This window comes from Mytilus edulis, chromosome 4 (assembly GCF_963676685.1).
Source record: "Mytilus edulis chromosome 4, xbMytEdul2.2, whole genome shotgun sequence".
NCBI lineage: Eukaryota > Metazoa > Mollusca > Bivalvia > Mytilida > Mytilidae > Mytilus > Mytilus edulis.
In genome coordinates, this window is record NC_092347.1 from 19,474,207 (window position 1) to 19,493,311 (window position 19,105).

The window sequence follows — 19,105 nt, forward strand, 5'->3', positions numbered from 1 at the left end:
TGTAATGTCCCAAACATGTGTTGTTCAAATCAATCGGATGAACAAGAACGGAAGATTTCAGAATAATATGTAACCATTTCGCAATGGGATTTTTTTTTTTTATCAACAACAAAGAATGAAAAAAAGTGCGTTTACCATCTTTCAGTGTACTAGTGGACTCTGTGGAGCATTGAGTTGATGTCGAAGATCGTCTCGATGAAATACGAATTTTAATTTTAATTTTGTATGTATGGCGTAATGACATGAAGTCAAATTAGAGTCCTATACAAATTATATATATATATATATTGTACGCGAAAATTAAAATATTGTAGGCTCAAATTCTTAATGCTTACACATGGCGGTTTTAAGTGAAGTCAGAATGAAGGATTTAATAAAACTATTTTTTACATGGCTAAGACTACAGCTTTGGTTCAGGGATGTACTCGTGTGCATTCGTCACTGATACTTAGGCTAAGATTTCACGTTCACTGATTGTATATTACACTAAATTAAACATTTAACGTATGTTTACTGCTCAAATAAAACGAATGCAACTATGAAGCATTATACAAGCCTGATAGATGCAATTATATATATTTCTGAGGAACCAAAAATACCACACAGTTATACTTTGTCTAGGCCAGAGCTCCCAAGAAAAGGGTAAAATTATAACAGAGTTGTCCTTAGTAGATTTATGTAGAACTACTGGTCATTATAACAACACGTTTATGAAGTGATATTGACCAAATACTTTGTACGGTAGTAATAGCCATTACTCAAATGACATTAAGTAAATAAAGTTATCGATAACAGTGCTTACAAGACTTAGCGAATCAAAATCGAGGAATTGGTGGAATGAAAAACGAATTTATTTTCATTCTAATCGCTGATGATCTGTGTCTGCAGTTTATTATATTAAACTGTTCGCAGATTGGCAATATATTTAATTTACTATAAATATTTAAAAAGAAGATGTGGTATAATTATGATTGCCAATGAGACAACTCACCACAAGAGACCAAATGACACAGAAATAAACAACTACGTCATTTCGAGACTATCTTGTCACTTCTTTAAACATCATAAATCAGTTGAGACAATACAATTGTAGCCAAACAGTACTGATGTTGCAGTAAGATTGGTAATTGCAAAAAAAGAATTATAATAAGCAAGTTAATCAAAAATACATAAAATTGGCTGCACTTAGATACGAGGCAACACATATACTGAACAACATACAGCATGAATACCACGAACTATTTTGTTGGTTTCCTAATTAAGTTACGTAGTTTGTTTTCATGCAAAATGAATTTTGACATGTTTTAGAATAGGTTAGAGTCAATATTTGTGACCCTTCTAGGGCAGTACAATTCCGTCTAACTCGAATAGTTCAATCTCTCTCCGTGACCAATTTTCTTGCTACGCGTTAATGGAGCCATCGTAGATCAGCGTAATATAACGACTTAATTATTCGGGTTAAAGTCCGTCCGAAATAAAGTGTGCTTTACTTTGGAAAAATAACATATATATATAGCTATGAAGATGCTGGTAGTCATTAGCTGGTGTCTGTATATTGATTATCATCAATATAAAAGAAAAATATCAATGTAAGAAAGAAATATAGAAACGCAAGAAAAACATCTTATCTTAAAACAACTATTGCAACATGGATTAATGGAATAGTTATTGTAAATCGAATCAGGTAGCGCTTCATAAGATTTATTGCCAAATGTCAAAATGTCTGTACAGAGAGAATAAGTCATTTCACTTAAACATGCTTGTACATATATTTTATCAAAAAAGGATTTTTATTTAAACATATATACAACTTTTAAGTTTTCTTATTCCGATTGCAGTCGGTGTAGAGTTATGATCTACCATGGATCGTTGTACAATGTTTTTGAAACTTTCCTTTATTATTTTTTTAAAACTTTGTATTCCGCATTAGTATTCAGCTGAAGATATGCATGCCATTATATTTCTGTGGCATTAATTCCCACTCTACATTAGAATCTAGCCGGTTTTTTGCATATTCTGGGTATATCATATATTTTTTTTGGCGTCGCGTGTTTTATTATAGGTAAATAATAATTTTATAGGATAATTTATTTTATGATAAAAGTATCTCATCTGCAACTTTTCCTTCAAAACAAATACTATTTAAATCGATGTATTTCAAGTGAAGTCGAATGTTTTTTACATTGACTTGTTGTGATAGTCGAACGAAGATTATTTTCCAGAATTTTATCAAATAATGCCGTAACCTGATTACACCAACCGTGTTTTAACCGTGTTTTCTGTAGTAAAATCTCTCAACGTATATTTTATTGCAAACCATGACGTGGAATGAAGTTTTTTTATGACGAAATATCTTACTAATATATATTTGTATTGATATATATATATAATGATTTCCGTCTTTAAAAATCATTACAGATCTATGTATGATTTCCTCCAGGTTCATCAATTCTTCAGTACATGTGAATCTTGCTGCCTTTGATTATGTAAACATGCGTTTTACGCTCCTTGATCGTTATTTTGGGATAAACCAGAAAAAGCATGGCATAAAATTGTCTCTAGGATTTGTTTATTGATATTGCAATTTGACTATTAATTGATCATGCTGACATTATAATGAAGTTCTGTAAATTACCCAAGAGTAACCTATGACCATTTCTTCCCTTGTGATCGCAATAAACACACACGAACCTGATTAATTCTTTACCGATCTACATTTTCAAGGATTCAATACGACGTAACGATTAGCCATTATTCCGTTCGATTAGCCAGACATTTTCACTACATTTACTGATGCAGATTAATATTAAACGATGCTTAATAGAGACATTTAATTCACGAAGGGGTAAGTGAAACTTTTCCGTGTATAGATAAAAATATTTAATTTTAGTTTGTGTAAGACTGAATTCATGGTGTTCTTTACATTATATTTCTTTACAGATTTAATCGTTATTCGTTTGTACCTTCATGAAGAGATTAAGCAACTGATTAAACGATAGCTATAAAAAATATATATGATTTTGTAATATTAGATTTAACCGATGAAAACGAGATATCCCGTTATTACAATTATTCGACCACTGTTTACAATTTCATTTTCATATTTCTTGATAGCTTAAATTAATTGTTTTAAGATGATTTTGATTGAAATCATGTGTTCGAATAATTTTTATGTTTAAAACATATGTTACTCTACTTGTTTTTTATTATAATATGTAATATAATTAAAACAGTGGTCAATAACACAGCTGATTTAAAAATTGGCATAAGACATCAAGAGTTCACGCTGCAATTTATTTATCTCAAATAATTAAAGGTATAAATATTAAACAGGTGAATCCCTTTATTTTTATAGATCTATAACCGGATCTAGAAATTGAAATCATATCTGTAAAAGATTTAGTGTGTAGTACTTTGACGTTGACTTATATTAACTCCTTTATTAATTCATTTTTTAATTGATATATTTATTTTATATTCTTTTATTTATTTGCTTGTTAAACAAATTTAATGTTTTACTATGTTAGAAACATAGTTAATTAAATAAAATTAATACACCGGTTTTAAGTGTATACGTTGTTATTATCATTAAAGTTTTTTACCAATGTTTTGAAGGTTGGTTTTTTTTTCTGTCACACGGTTTTTACTTTTATAAAACAAATATCACAGTTTAAAATAACGATTTTACTAGTTTGACTTTGACTTTGCGTTTTAACTGTATAAATAATTATTATTTCACTAATCGATATAAAAAGAAGATGTGGTATGATTGCCAATGAGACAACTGTCCACAAGAGACCAAAATGACACAGACATAAACAACTATAGGTCACCGTACGGCCTTCAACAATGAGCAAAGCCCATACCGCATAGTCACTTCATTAGTGAGGTTAAACTTAAAATCCCCTCAGTTGTTGTGGCTGTACCTTTTAGTTTTTGCAGTTCATTTAAATTCATTGGTCGTTATTGAAGTCATTCACAAATTCACGACTCTGGGATGATATATAGCTTGACATGTGATCAATCAATGCGGACATACTGATGACCTATAGATGGGTTGTGAATCTGTGTTACTGTAAATGTATACTTCACATATTGTTGAGAGATGAGACTTAAATAAAATATTGAATTGAATTGAATTGAAATATAAATGTAATCAAATTCTTTAAAAATCTTAAAACACCTCCAAATTTTTTCAGCTAATATACTAGTATTGATTTAGTTCATTTCATTGTCCAAACAAAATATTTTGAGCCATAAACAATATTTTTACCAAAATTTCTTCGATAATGCTCCATGATTTGAGAGAGAAAAATCTATTTCAATGTAAATAGATAAAAGGTCTAGGTCAAAGTAACTATGGCTAGACTGTTTCTCATAAGTCAGTTTTACAGCTTCAAGTGACTGAATTAAAAGTGTCACAATACATTTGTTTCTGCATTAACAATGAAATTTGGACAAGAATTTTTTTCTAGCTACATCTTTTGTACCAGTGTCCAACTTCACCCTGGGATTAGCTCGAGAATACCCTTTGAAAAGAGCAAACCCTCCGTAGATATATGTGTGTTCCTACATTTGAAATTAAATGTTGAGACTTGACATGCTTCGACTTAATACCAAAAGAAAAATTGTAATCGACTCAAAAAGCTGTTTCTTCTGCTAAATATCAATACAGATAGCAACTCGACTTATACAATCATTTTGCTTCTGCAATTCTAATAAGGTGGTTTCCATCTGAGTAAGATTACTTTTGGTAATATTATATCGGAGAGTTTCAATAGCGTTATTGGAAATATTTGGACTGACTATCAACAAGTGAATGTTTTCTTCAATTTTCTATTATTGAATTTCTTTGTTCCATAAAAAATACCAGAATTGAAATTTATGGGAATTTCGTATACCATTTCGATATTTTCTTTTGAAATGTAGATAGTCGTAAATCCCCATTATATATATACGAGCTTGTTACTTTGTTTTCATTACGTTTACATTTTTATAACAGTTTCAGCTTATTTGTGATCATTTCGAATGATTTCTATATTATGAATACATGTATACCATTGTCCTTCAATGACAGAAATATGAAAGTATTACATTCCTTGTAATGCCAATAAGATAAGACCTCGAAGTTACCCTGGAGTCAGTCAATTGATATTTCTATTGGCTCGATTCTTAAGCAAACAAAATTTGTTATGTCTAGAGATAGTGTAAGGGGGATACTAATAACTTTTTGGAAGTACAATGTATCTAAGCTGATTACTATCATAGAGCAATTATCAGTCGTGTGATACCAATCACAACGTAAACAAAATAAACAACCCCTTAAAGGTGTGTCTACCCAAGGATTTCAATTGCGATGTATACTTATTTCTCTGTCGGACTTAAACTATGTGCATTTCTAGTAGAAAATGTGAAAGTGTACTTATCAAATGTCTTTAACAATCGAATGTAGACGAAACGCACGTATGGTGTATTAAATTATAAGCCTGGTACCTTTGATAACTATAAGCATGTCGAAATGTTCCATTGTAATGTTTAATTGTGTATTTCTCTGTCCTGAATGTATTTACTTGTACTGTAGTCCTGTCAGTGTAATTATGTCATTCTAGTGTTATATTTGACATTGCCTTTAAAGCGCGAGGTTTGGCTGGGCGATAACCAGGTTCAACCCACCATTTTTCTTAAAATGTCCAGTACCAGGTCATCAAAATGGCAGTTTCTCTGTGTGTTGCATTGTCGTTTTTTTTTTTTCGTTTTTTTTTTTTTTGCACTTCATTGTTTCTGTAGTTTCGTTGTTTTCCTCTTATAGTTGAGGTTTCTACCTCAGTTTTTGTTTGTAACCGGGATTTATTTTCTCTCAATCGATTTATGACTTTCGAACAGTGGTATACTACTGTTGTCTTTATTTATGACACTACAACATGTTTAAAGCTATACTTATATAGTAAAAGGGAGTCCCATGTTATTCTTATATTTCATGATGCAAATCAATTGAACACTGCCACTTGTTTGATGCATTACAAACCTGACAGATCACATCAACACGAATACAATCATATGATGCCGTACGCCTGTCACGTGAATCAGAATATGGCCCTTGAATTCTATTTTCACTTTTTACTAAGTACTCCTAATTACCAGACAGCAAGACATGTATGTTTGTTTACAAGACTTAACAGCTCTGCAACATGTAACTGCTAAACCAATTTAAACATACAATTATAACAAGTTTAATCCATTACTGGCGTTAACCTGCAGATATTTAATGTAATAAATATTTATGTAATAGTTATCCTTACAGGTCATGCTCTTTAAATCTCGTTTAATACATGGTGGGTATAAATATGTGAAACTCTTTAAGAAGTTGTATTGTAGAAAGAAATGTTTATAAATCGCATTAGATGTATAAATTATTTATATCTGCATCATTCTTTCAAAAAGTAATAATATTTTAATTTATATTATCTATGTTTCAAATGGCGCTGTTGACATCAGTCTATTTACAACTGTACTTATGAGTTTAAATGTCTATGTTGGTATCTTGCGCTTCTCTTTTGCAAATATTCTGTCTAAATGCATACATTTTTGCAGTTAAAATTGCGCTATGAACTAGATTTCAGTAAATTGTGATTACCCTTAAGCCTTGGTCACACCTTACCGGATAGCTCAAACGGGCGCCTAACGGATAACTTTTTTTTCAATTCGTTCATGTCCGTTAGACGTCCGTTCTTATCCGTTAGACGTCCGTCCATATCCGTTGCATGTCCGTTAAGCGTACGTTTTATCCGTCGACGTCCGGTCTGTCCGGTGGAAAATTTTGAGCATGTTCAAAACTTTGAACGGACGTCCAACGGATAAAATGTCCGTTGAACGTCCATTATGTGTCCGTTAGGTGTCCGTTAGGTTTCCGTTTTGTACGGTACTCGTCCGTTTCGTTTCCGTTTTGTATCCGTTACGTGTCCGTTGTACATCCGTTGGAGGTCTGGAAGATAAATTCACCAACGGACTTCTACCGGACGTTTAACTGACAAAACGGATGATGAACGGATGAGAAACGGACTTCTACCGAACGTATAACGGTTAAAACGGATGATGAACGGATCTGTAACGGATAAATGCCAATTCAAAATTTCGCGTCTGAACTGCCAATTAATGGTATGTCAGATTTCTTAAGGTTCATGAATTCTTATTATTCATAATTGATCTTAGAGTATAGGCACGTCTTCGCAATCAAGCAGTTCTTGTTCAGGCCAGACACTGCCCTTTGGCGGAATTTTGAAGAACAAACCAAAACCAGTTACAGAGAAACATTTGGAATATTTATTCGATTTACATGTATTATTATTGTTGCCTTTGAATTTTCCGTAAATCTTGTTCATCCGTTTTATCCGGTACGCTTCCGTTAGGTGTCTGTTTTATGCGGTACTCGTCCGTTGGATGTACGTTCGACATCCATATTGCCCGGTACGTTTCCGTTTCTCGTACGTTGCATATCCGGTATGTGTCCGTTATGCATCCGTTACACGTCCGTTTTATTCGTTCAGTACATCAACGGATAACAATTTTGTCAACGGACAACTTTTATTTTCATCCATTAGGCGTCCGTTCGTGCTATCCGGTAAGATGTGACCGAGGCTTAAGATTCATACTTTGTGTATTTTGTTAGTTGTGTTTGTGTTTAGTAGCGTATGATTCAAGGTCTTTTGAACAGATTTTTACAGCAGTTTGTTCATATGTATTGCTGTTTCAACAATGTTTAAAAGAGGGTTTAGCGCTCAAAAACATGTTTAACCTTGAGACATTTCTTATGGTCATGTCCCAAATATAGTAAAACATTTTACTTTAAATTCGTTATGTTGAAGATATATTCGTCTATATGTATACATTTATGTAGTAGAAATTGTTCGTATGTTACAGCAATCAATGACCAATGTTAGTGGGAGGATTAAGCGACTTGTTTGACCCTACTACATTCTTAATATAAAAATAAGAAGATGTGGTATATTGCTAATGAAACAACTTTCCACAAGAGACCAAATGACATAGAAATTATAAGTCACCTTAAAAAAAGAATTGGTCTCTTGTGGAGATTTGTCTCATTGGCAATCATACGACATCTTTTTTTTTTATTTAGATATTCAGTGTAGATGAACTATTTAAACCACTCGGTAACCGAAACCCCTCTTTAATATAGATGTTAAATTTTCATCTTGTTAAATTGTTAAAGTAAAATGAAGACTGCGACACCATAAATCTCAGTTCAATATAATAACTGGAAACAACTGAGATCAATGGAAATAAATTCTCCTTTCAATCGCCATGAAAACAAATATATATCCTTTTCTTTTATCCAAGTTGAAATACGATATCAATAAAACTAATCTTCTTTGGAACTGGTATATTTGTTTAGCATCTTAACTGCTGTTTCCACAAATTCATAATATATCACCATCCAAACTTGTAGGCCTTCCACAAAACGGCTTGCCGAACTATTGAACGATATTCTTTCGGGTAAAAAGAAAACTGGACGCCATGTGGTTTGTTACTGTGAAAATGCACCTTTAACTTAGTCACTTGCTATGTCTTTGTTGTTTAACCTTATACAAATCAGGGATTATTCATATGACAAACTTTTACCGCTAGACTACTAATATATGGATCCATTCGTTTACACTCTTTGTTAGTTGGCTAAATTGGATCCACAAACCTTAACACCTTGCAACAATTACCCACAAATGCTCTCCTTTCTGGACAAGGTTTACGAAATCAGGTTAGGTGAATATTGCCAAATTACTGTTAGAAGTTGAATACAATTGGTGGTGTTGACTCATTTAAATTAATTTAAAAGATTCTGTTTGCGCAATGAAGCGATTTATACCTATTATAGGATAGCGCCAAATGATGATGTGCTGATATGGCCTAGTATCATATATCACTGTATGATGAGTTTAAACCGATATCCTTTAAAAGGTATTCAGTGTTATCTATTATCACTTGTATGAGTTCGTTCTGTCCAGGGTTCGTCCCAGGAGATTGCACAATTGATGATGTGATAGAATGTTCGTCAACGAACAAAACATGCTACAGTTTGTAATCCTTGGTCTGCTTTTGATCTTTAATGTATTTTTCATTTTATGAAATAATGTGGCTTAATGTAGCTTTGATATCTTTTGGTCAAATGATAGTTCTTACAATGTAACATTAATTGAAATGTTAGTCTGTAAAAAAATGTCCTTCTTTCTGGTCAAACGATCGCTTTTTGTTTAAGGAAATTCGATAGTACTCTTATGCCTTTCACTTATAGTTATGATGTAGCTTCATCAAACATTTAATTTTGTTTTAACTTAAGGCACCAACCTAACATAAATAGTAAAATCACAAAAATACTGAACTCCGAGGAAAATTCAAAACGGAAGGTCCCTAATCAAATGGCAAATCAAAAGCTCAAACACATCAAACGAATGGATTACAACTGTCATAGTCCTGATTTGGTACAGGCATTTTTTTTTTTAGAAAATGGTGGATTGAACTAAAACTCTCACTTGTATGACAGTTGCATCAAATTCCATTATAATATTAAAAACGATGCGTAAACCAGACAAACAGGCATAATAGTTAAATGTTACAAATACAGCAGTCAACATTATGTGATAAATTTACAATAGTACAATAACGCAATGACGGTATGTATAAGCACAGAGCCACGTCATACATGTAACGAAGCAATGTTCAACAAAAAGTCACATAGATAAAACATACATGCAAAAACGAATAACAAGCAACAAACAAGTTTTACAATAGCACAATAACGGGATGTACAAGTACAGAGCCACGCTATATGTATCAAGGTAACACCAAAAGGCATAATAAAGACAAAGCACATTAGCAAAAATGAAAGACAAGAATACGAGAATATCATAAACAATAATGACAGGATGTACATTTTTGTACAAGTGTCGTACTTGACTTTCAGCCTATGTCATCTGGACTTTAGCTGGCCTGGTAAAAACGAAGAATTCCAAAATAACTATATTTTATTACAACTGAGATCTCATGGCAACTCTATACATTTGTAATACAATTTCATATAAATGCATACAATATATTTCACAATATTTATAGTTCATCATACATAGATAATGTCAAGCTGTAATATATTAAATGTTTCTTGCTATTACGTAATACGCAAATATTTCTGTTCTGGAGATCAACCCTGCATCGGTACGATTTCAATATACATGAAACAACAAATATTTTCATTATGTTCTGTTGCGTTGTCAAGGTAAACCAAAGCGACGAACAAAGATTTCTCTAAACTTCGTTGAATATTAAATATAACCAAATAACAGAATTAAACTTTACTGCGAATAAATTATGCTTCAAATAAACAAATCTCCTGTAAACAAATTCGCATGTAATAATGAATATTAATGAAATAAATAACATTTACGGAATTTATGTTTACTGTATATCTCACTTAAAAAATCATCTATTTAATCGTAATGTAATAAACTAAAAACGCTCATTTTAAATAAATAGAACTAAATAAATAAAACTTAATTAAAAGTAAATGTGAAATGTAATTTTCATAAAAAGAATGCTTTAAAATATTAATAATGAATTACCTGGTAAAAACGAAGAATTCCAAAATAACTATATTTTATTACAACTGAGATCTCATGGCAACTGACGAATACCCCAAAACACTAGTTTAAAAAGGTCGTTGCTCACGTGCTTAGAGATCCCAGGTTTTCTTCGTTTTACCAATGAAAATTATCGTTACATAATTTCATAACTGACCACAACATTTTAATTGGTCACTCATAATTTTGTCTTGTCAACCAAGCTGACACTTTAATCTAAATTATTGATTTTCGTATAGACGGGTCTTTCTAATTATCCCCCTTAGTATTGCACATGTCCGCACGAGGTCATCGATATCCGGTCGCCATTAAGGTCGTGAAAAATTGTAAACATTACAGAAAGCACGCTATCTGAACACACATGATTTTATTGTTGATACAACTAAAATGAATAATCTGAATCCACCAGGCTTGGATAAAATAACAACATGGGCCGACGATATGAGGGTATGGCCAAATGTTATGTACGGTGATGTGTACAACTTTTTAATTTCGTCAAAAGCTGTCGATGGTCAAGAAATGAAAAATTTCAAAAGCTTGCAAAGTTATAATTACTTTCAAAGTGGAAATGTCGGAGCTATTACGCACCATGTTTATACTGACAATACGTTTTTAATGAGGGCAGAAGTACGTTCTTCTCAAACAGTATCGAGAATGAACAGTGTATATGTGCATTCTACACAAGATGGCACAGTGAAAAATGGATGGTGTTCGTGTATGGCAGGCCGATGTCATGCGTGTAGTCATGTTGGGGCTCTTCTTTGGAAGTTGGAACATGCTGTGAGAAATAGTCTTACTGGGATTGCCTGCACTGATGAAAGTGCTCAATGGAATAAAGGGACCACAAGGAATGTTGAACCAAAGGCACTCTCCAATATAACATTTAAGAAGCCCAAGGTTGGTGAATCTGTTATGGACAATAATGAAGATTATGTGCCAAGTGTTCGTGACACTCCTCTATTTTCATCAGATGCAGAATTTAAGGCAGCTATAAAGAATTCACCTATATCCAAACTGTTCGAAATAAAAGGAACAACTGTTTACAAAAGTTTTAATTGTACACCTATGTCTAACGTGATAATCCAAGAGGAGCACGGTGAACATACTTCTATTAGTTCATGTAGGAAATGTTATACCTTTTTCAATAAATATATTGAACTTAATGACACAAAAAGGAAAAACTTGGAACATGGAACAAAAGGTCAAAGTAGCAGTGTTTTATGGAAAGATGCAAGGAAATTGCGCATAACTGCAAGCAGTGCAACTAAAGTGCCAATTAAAGACACGACTGATGCAACATCATTTATTAGGGAACATTTGCATCCCAAATTTACAGGGAACAAATATACGAGACATGGTACGCAGCAAGAACCTGTGGCTAAAGAGCACCTAAGGTCACTGGAAAATACTATTATAGATACTGGCATGTATGTCTCAACTGAAGAACAGTGGCTTTCTAGTAGTCCAGATGGAATTTTAAATGGTGACACATTACTTGAGGTTAAATGTCCAGTTCCAACAAAATGGAATACACTTGAAGAACTAATAAATGGTGGGAAATATGATGTAATTAAAACCACAGAAGGACATTATCAAATTAAAGTCAAAGGAAGTCGGGGTTATTACATGCAGATTCAATTGACTATGTACTGTACTGGGCTTCGAAAAGGCAAACTGTACCTGTGGAGGTGTCCAGATGACTTTATTTTAATAAATGTTGATTATGACCAGGAATATGTTCGTGAACAAGTCCAAAGATTAAAAGACTTTTATGTGAGAAAAATGATTCCCAGAATTGTTGATGAAGTAGACAGTGATCGTCTCACTTTCAGTAGACTGTTTTGTAATTTTATGAGATAGGTTTTTCAATAATAATAATTTTATGGTCTAAAACTTTTAGTTGTTCATTTAATCTTAAGAATCAGATTGACCCTGTAAGCATTTGTTCTTATAAATCAATGTATGGTCAAGGAGGTTAAGGATTTAAACCCCTACCAGGTCAGACATCTCTGCTAAGCACAGTATACATGTGTGTATTTTTTACAGAATATACAATTTACATCTAGGTTTAGAAGTAAAGACTAGTTGACTCAGAGTTTAACAATGTGTCCTTGTAATAATAATAAAATAAGGAGATGTGGTATGATTGACAATTGAGACAAATATCCACTGTCAACAATGAGAAAGACCCATAATACATGTACATTGTAAATGAAAGGCCCAAACATGAACAAATTTTATTTATGAAAAAAATATATTCAATTGAGAAAACTAACAGCCTTATTTATCACAAAATAATCTACAAAAACCAAATATGACAGACATGAACCAATGACAACCACTGATTTACTTAGCTCAACTGGTTAATAGTACAAGGAATGTATCATATTCTCATCGTAATATTCATGTAATATTTACCACTGGACATTAAACACTAGGTCATTGTTTAGCATGTTTAGTAAAAGTGCATGCAAAACCACACACTTAATAAACCTGATAAATGACATTTTGAATTAAATGTTTGGTTATATATAATTAAATGTAGTAAATACTGGGTCTGAAAAACAATTCTTAAGTTTGATAATTATCTCATATTAATGAGATAACATATTGGTATGCAATGTTGATGTTTGGACAAGAAGACTTCATAGACATGTGTGTAATTTACTAGGGCTAATCACAGTTGGAAAGACGAACAGTGTTGACTTGTTTACCTTCACATGTTAACGTAATTGCTTGTTATGTAATAAATATGTATTACCCCAGGAGTTCACTTCAGGAGACTGGTAATTCCTACTTTGATTAGTCCAGATGCTTATATTTCGATACAATTAAATTTAATAATAAAAAGTAATGAACAGATTTATTATTACCAATAAATATATATAATTTAGTATACAACTATCTTTCACATTGTTCATAACAACCATTATCATGATTATAATGGAAATCAATTAATCAAAATAAAACTACCTGAAGGTTGAATAAAAATGTAATAAAAAAATTTAAAAATGAAGGACAAAAAATACAATTTACAAGTAATTATTACATTCAATCCGTATCTACATTGACATCCCGTATTAAATCTGATCTCAAATTCACCAATGCGGAACAAACAATAAGAATGTCATCAAAGTTCTTTAAAGACGAAACTGGTACAGTTCCACTTAAAACTTTAAACACTTTCAGTCTACGAATAGCACGCTCTACATGTATTCGTACATGTGCAATACGTCTAGTAGTTGTGACATCTTCATTCGAAAGCTGGGGTTTGCATTTTGTAAATGCAGGAATGTTTAATTTTACACGACGAGGAAAAAGAAAATCTTCAATTGTAAATCCACGATCTGCCATTACTTCGTCTCCCGGCAATAAATAGTTTAAAAATCCACTCTTTTCCACGATAAACTTGTCACTAGCTCTGCCGCCAAAAGCTTTGGAAATAAACATGATTTGTCCATGTGGAGATATTCCAACTAAATATTTTGCGGTATTGTGCGACTTGTAATTACTGAAAGTTTCACTTCTAGTTTTCAAGTTCGTAGGTCGTTGTATAAATGTTTCGGCACAGTCTATTATTACAGTGGTGCGAGGGTAATTTTCTCGGAAAGATTCGGGACAACATGCTCGAATTGTTTCCCTCGGCAACCATGCAACTAAGTCCTTAAGTTTTTCTGCAAGGACTGGCATCCAAGCATTAAACATTTTACTAGCTAAACTTTTAGAAATTCCAAATCTACGAGCTAAGTCATCAAACAACAAGTTTAGTTTAAGTTTCATCAACACAAGTAGTAACTGGTCGGCGACTTCAAGTTGAAATTTAAATGTATTTACTTCTGACAAAACCTCTGCTAACGTAAAGAACACTTCTTTACTTACACCAGTATATAACAAAGAGTCACTGTCCGTTACTATACTTATTTTTGCGGACATAGCGCTACTTTCAATTTTAACTTGAACCCCCTTCTCTTCAGTCAACGCCGTATTCGTTTGAGTAAAGGTATTTTGTGTGTCCGACCAGGGTTTTGAATACATGTGATCCTGTGAAATCATATAATCAGAATCGACATATTGTGTTCCAACTGATGCCGTAGGTGGATTAACCACATTAAAATCACAAAAAGCTTCTGGAAGCAGTTCAGAACTAGACGGTCCCCCTTCAGTCTGACTAATGTTAACACACGTCTCGGTACTACTGCTTTCTTCCAGTAAACGTTTTCTTTTTCTACTCTCTGGTTCTTGTCTCGACAGTTTACGTCTACCGGGGGTTGTCTGGCATTCATACCCAAGATTTAATTTTGGAAAAGGATTTTGTTCCGTCGGAGCTCCGTCTAGAAAGTGATTCGAGCATACGAATACTTGCTTTGGAAGTGTTTTTCTGTTTAAAGCTTTTATCCACTGAAATCGTTTTGTCTCATTAGCGGGCATAACATGTAGTTTAAATGGAACCAAACAAGAACAGTCTTCGTGATTTTGTCCGTGTAATTCACAAATTGATACGTTCCAATCATTTAATTTACGACGATTATTAGAACATCCATTAACAGCACAAGAATTTCCTCCCCCTTTCCTATATTTTTCGTTACTTGCCATGGTCATATAAACATGAAATATGTGGAACAAAAACGTTATAAATGACCGATAATTATATAGACTATATAGGTTATTGATTGCACGTGCGTTATCATTCACGAGTGCTATGGCCGACGCACCACGTGACCTCTTAATGGCAGCGCACATGTTTTTGAGATAAGACTTGGATAAACCCGTCTATACCTATGTTGCGACAACCTATGTAATTTTGACAATAGGCATAATTGCCTACACTCTTTCTTTTATTCACAATATAGCATGTATAATTAATGAATGAATAATTATCAATATTTGTCAAACATCTGTAAAATCTATTTTCTTCTAAATTGTCCATTTTTACAAATTCATTTTGAGAATAAAAAATATAATACTTAATAAAAGAAAGCTTGCAAAGCTGTTATATTTCCTATTTTGTAAATTCGGAATTTCAAAATATATCTATAACATCTCCCCTCTGCCTTAATTGGCTTTGACCCCAAAGCCACATAACATCAGCTACAAATATATATACATATATGATTAGAAATTCAAGTTAATCAATTCTATATACACTCATAAAACATATATACATTGTCACAAATAAATGTTCTATTGTTTTCTGCTATTGTTGTGTAAGGTAGTATGCTCATTGAGCCACATTAATAGGTGCTGAATAAATGCCATTTATGTTGGAGAAAAAATATCATGAGTTTGCTGAATTAAAGCCAATATTTAAGATACTTTAAAAACTCATACTCTGCATTGCTGGACATGGGTATCGTGAAATCTGACATTTGACAGTTTACTCACTTTTGTCAATACAATGTTATAAATACAGTGAGGTTTAATAGTAAAATAGGATGGACACAGAGGCAGAATAAGGACTGGTACTGTAACACATGTACTATCCACGGAATTTTTGTTTTGTTTTGTGAAAACAAATTTAAATTTGGTTCTACACGCAGCTTGCCAAAAAAAAAAAAATCAACCAAACTAAACCAAAATAAAATAGTCAGTTGAATATTAGCATTGTTGCTCAAAATTATAGAACCAATGGCTCGGAAGGAAAAGCCGTCGCGGCTTGCAAAAATAAAAGAAGGTACAAACGCACATGTTGCTTTCTTTTTGTACTGTAAAATAACAAGTGTTGAAGTAAATGTTCTAGCTTTGAACCACAAAAATATAAGAAAATTATCATATTATATACAAATAAATTAAACAAAAAACGTACTTCAACATTAGTCATGACTCTATGTAACTCTTCGTAAAAAACTGTCCACAATGTGTGTGTACTTTCTCTTTATGCCTTGGCTTTTAGTCTGTATCATTCAAGAAAATATTAACACCATAAAAAAAAACTGTCATCAGTGAAAAGTTTCTAAGTGTTATTTAACCTTAACTTGTAAAAATGGGAAAAAAATGTGTGATGAGTTGTTAGATGAGCATGCGCATACTCTTAGCACTATTTGACAACAGATATAAATCTGTCAAGGGTAACAAAACACCACAATTTTGAATAAATAATTTATGGTTTTTGAAAACAATCTAAAGTTCCTAAAAGATATAATCTCGAGAATAACGCTATAAAAACAATTCAAAGACTTCAGCACTGGTGCAAAAGAAAAAAAATGTGTATATGCTAATGTGCTTTATTATATATTTTTTCTTTTATTTCAAGGAATGAAAAATACTTTAATAGTTTTGTGTGACTAGTTTTGCCGTATGCATGTTTTTCTCTTTCGTTTAGCTCCTGTATTTGTATGTGTGCTGAAATATACTCTGATTAAATGTTCTGAAACATATTCCTCTGGTTCCCATGTGGGTTTTGAGCCGTCCGCCCATTTTACAAGGAAATGTCGTTTACCTTGTAAGCGCTTTAACTTCAAAAGTTTTTCCGCTTTATAAAACTGATGATCTTCTACCTGATCATCATTACCATCAGTGGTTTCATTCTCCCTATTTTGTGCTTGAGGCACATTCTCATCACTTTGATCATGCTGATCTACCCTATCAGCATTATTAGCTTGATTTTGTACCACCTCATTGGGTTGCAGCTGATGATCTCTTGGATCCTTGTAAAGGATTATTTCTTTTGCATTGATCATGGATTTTACCTCTTTATTAGTGCTGCACATTCTCAATTTGTATGTGTACTTTGGTCCCAACTCAGTTATGTAATAAGGCCCTTTGTACTTATCTACCAATTTCGGTGAGCGACCGACGGGAACCACATGTTGCCGAAGTAAAACTAAATCCCTTACTTTAAATTGTGGAATTTTTGAATTTCGGTCGTATCGCTCTTTAGATTTTAACTGTTTTTCTAACATATTTTTAGTGGCAAGATCTTGTGTGATCTTTAGATTTGATAGAACTTCTTCCATTTGAAGCTTGGCATCTGATGACAAATTTTGTTTAGGTGTAACAGAAGTGTCAAAAGGTAGATTCATTTCTCTACCAAACAGCAAATGAAAGGGAGAAAACTCAGTTGATTGAGTTGAAGGAGAATTGCGTAAAGCCATTAAAATTCCGGGTAATTTATCGGGCCAATTATTTTGAGCCTTATCACAGTATGCTCTGAAAGACTTTATCAGAGTTGAGTTGCACCTTTCTACTAACCCATTTGTTTGAGGATGGTACGAGCTAGTATGATATCTTGTAACATCAAATATCTCACATAACGACAGAACTAAGTTATTCATGAAGCTTTTTCCACGATCACTAACCAAAAACCTTGCTGCGCCAAATCTAGAGAAAACCTCTTTGAACAAGACCTTTGCGACTTCAGAAGCCTCTTGTGTTTTCATAGCAAATGCTTCAACCCACTTACTACAACTATCAACCAAAACGAGCAAGTACGTTTCACCTTTGTTTGTCTTGCTCAGCTTTAAGAAATCCATATGCCATCGATCAAATGGACCTACCACTGGTAAAGGATTTAAAGGTGGATTTTTGCGTGTATGGTCAACCTTAATTCGTTGACACCTGTCACAAGAAAGAACATGGTCTTTGACTGTTTGGTGCATTTTTGGCCAAAAATATTTTTGTCTCAAAGCAGCCAAAACCCTGTCCAATCCTAAGTGTGCACCACCATAATTCAAGTCATGATAAGCTAGCAAAGCATGACGTCTGAGAGCTAATGGAAGACATAATTGTTTAATGTACTTTTCATCTGGACTCGTTTTAAACCTCTTTTGAAACCATTTATACAAAACACCATCACAAACCGAGTAATCTTGAGATTCTGCTAGAACTTTTTGTCGAACCTTTTCACTTTGAGGTAAAACGTCATTTTGCAGGTAATTAAACATATCCTGAAAATCTGGGTCAACTTGTTGTAACTGACCTACAGCAGGAATGTCCAATAACTCACTATTGACGACTTCAGGATCTAGAGGAGCAAGAAGTGTATAGTCTCCATAAAATAATTCGAGTTCTACACTCTCCAGGTCCTCGTCTCCTTTATTGTCTACCTCTAGATCTGTCTCACAAGCATTAACCTCAATTATATCTGACAGATACTCATTTTCATTTGCATTTGCAACAAACACTTTCACTGGCGATGTTTTATTTTCATCAGCCACTTCAGTATATGTGCGTCTGCTGAGAGCATCTGCCACCTCATTGTTTTTACCTGGTTTGTGAACGATATCAAAGTCGAAGTCTTGTAATTTAAGAGCCCAACGACCTAATTTACCAACTGCAACCTTTTGATCCATCAAATATTTAAGAGCCTTGTGATCTGTGTAAATTCTGAATCGACGAGTCAAATAAGCACGAAAATGTTTGACACCCTCTAGAACAGCTAAACATTCTTGTTCTGTGGTGCACCAGATTCGTTCTGCCCTAGACAGACTTCTACCTCCATAAGCTATGACATGCTCTCGACCTTG

At 33.1% G+C, this 19,105-nt stretch overlaps 2 protein-coding genes across 2 annotated transcripts in view; one reads left to right on the top strand and one right to left on the bottom strand.

Annotated features, from left to right (window-relative positions):
- Positions 1 to 2,704: 2,704 nt before the first annotated feature.
- LOC139519150 (neuronal acetylcholine receptor subunit alpha-10-like) overlaps positions 2,705 to 19,105 on the top strand; it is a 57,412-nt gene continuing 41,011 nt past the window's right edge. Inside the window, exon 1 of the mRNA XM_071310975.1 lies at positions 2,705 to 2,845. The gene's annotated coding sequence lies outside the window, so the exon portion shown is untranslated. The remainder of the gene's footprint in view (positions 2,846 to 19,105) is intronic.
- LOC139521283 (uncharacterized) lies at positions 13,695 to 15,236 on the bottom strand. The gene has a single exon (XM_071314757.1). The coding sequence runs from the start codon at positions 15,234 to 15,236 to the stop codon at positions 13,695 to 13,697; it is 1,542 nt and encodes a 513-aa protein (XP_071170858.1).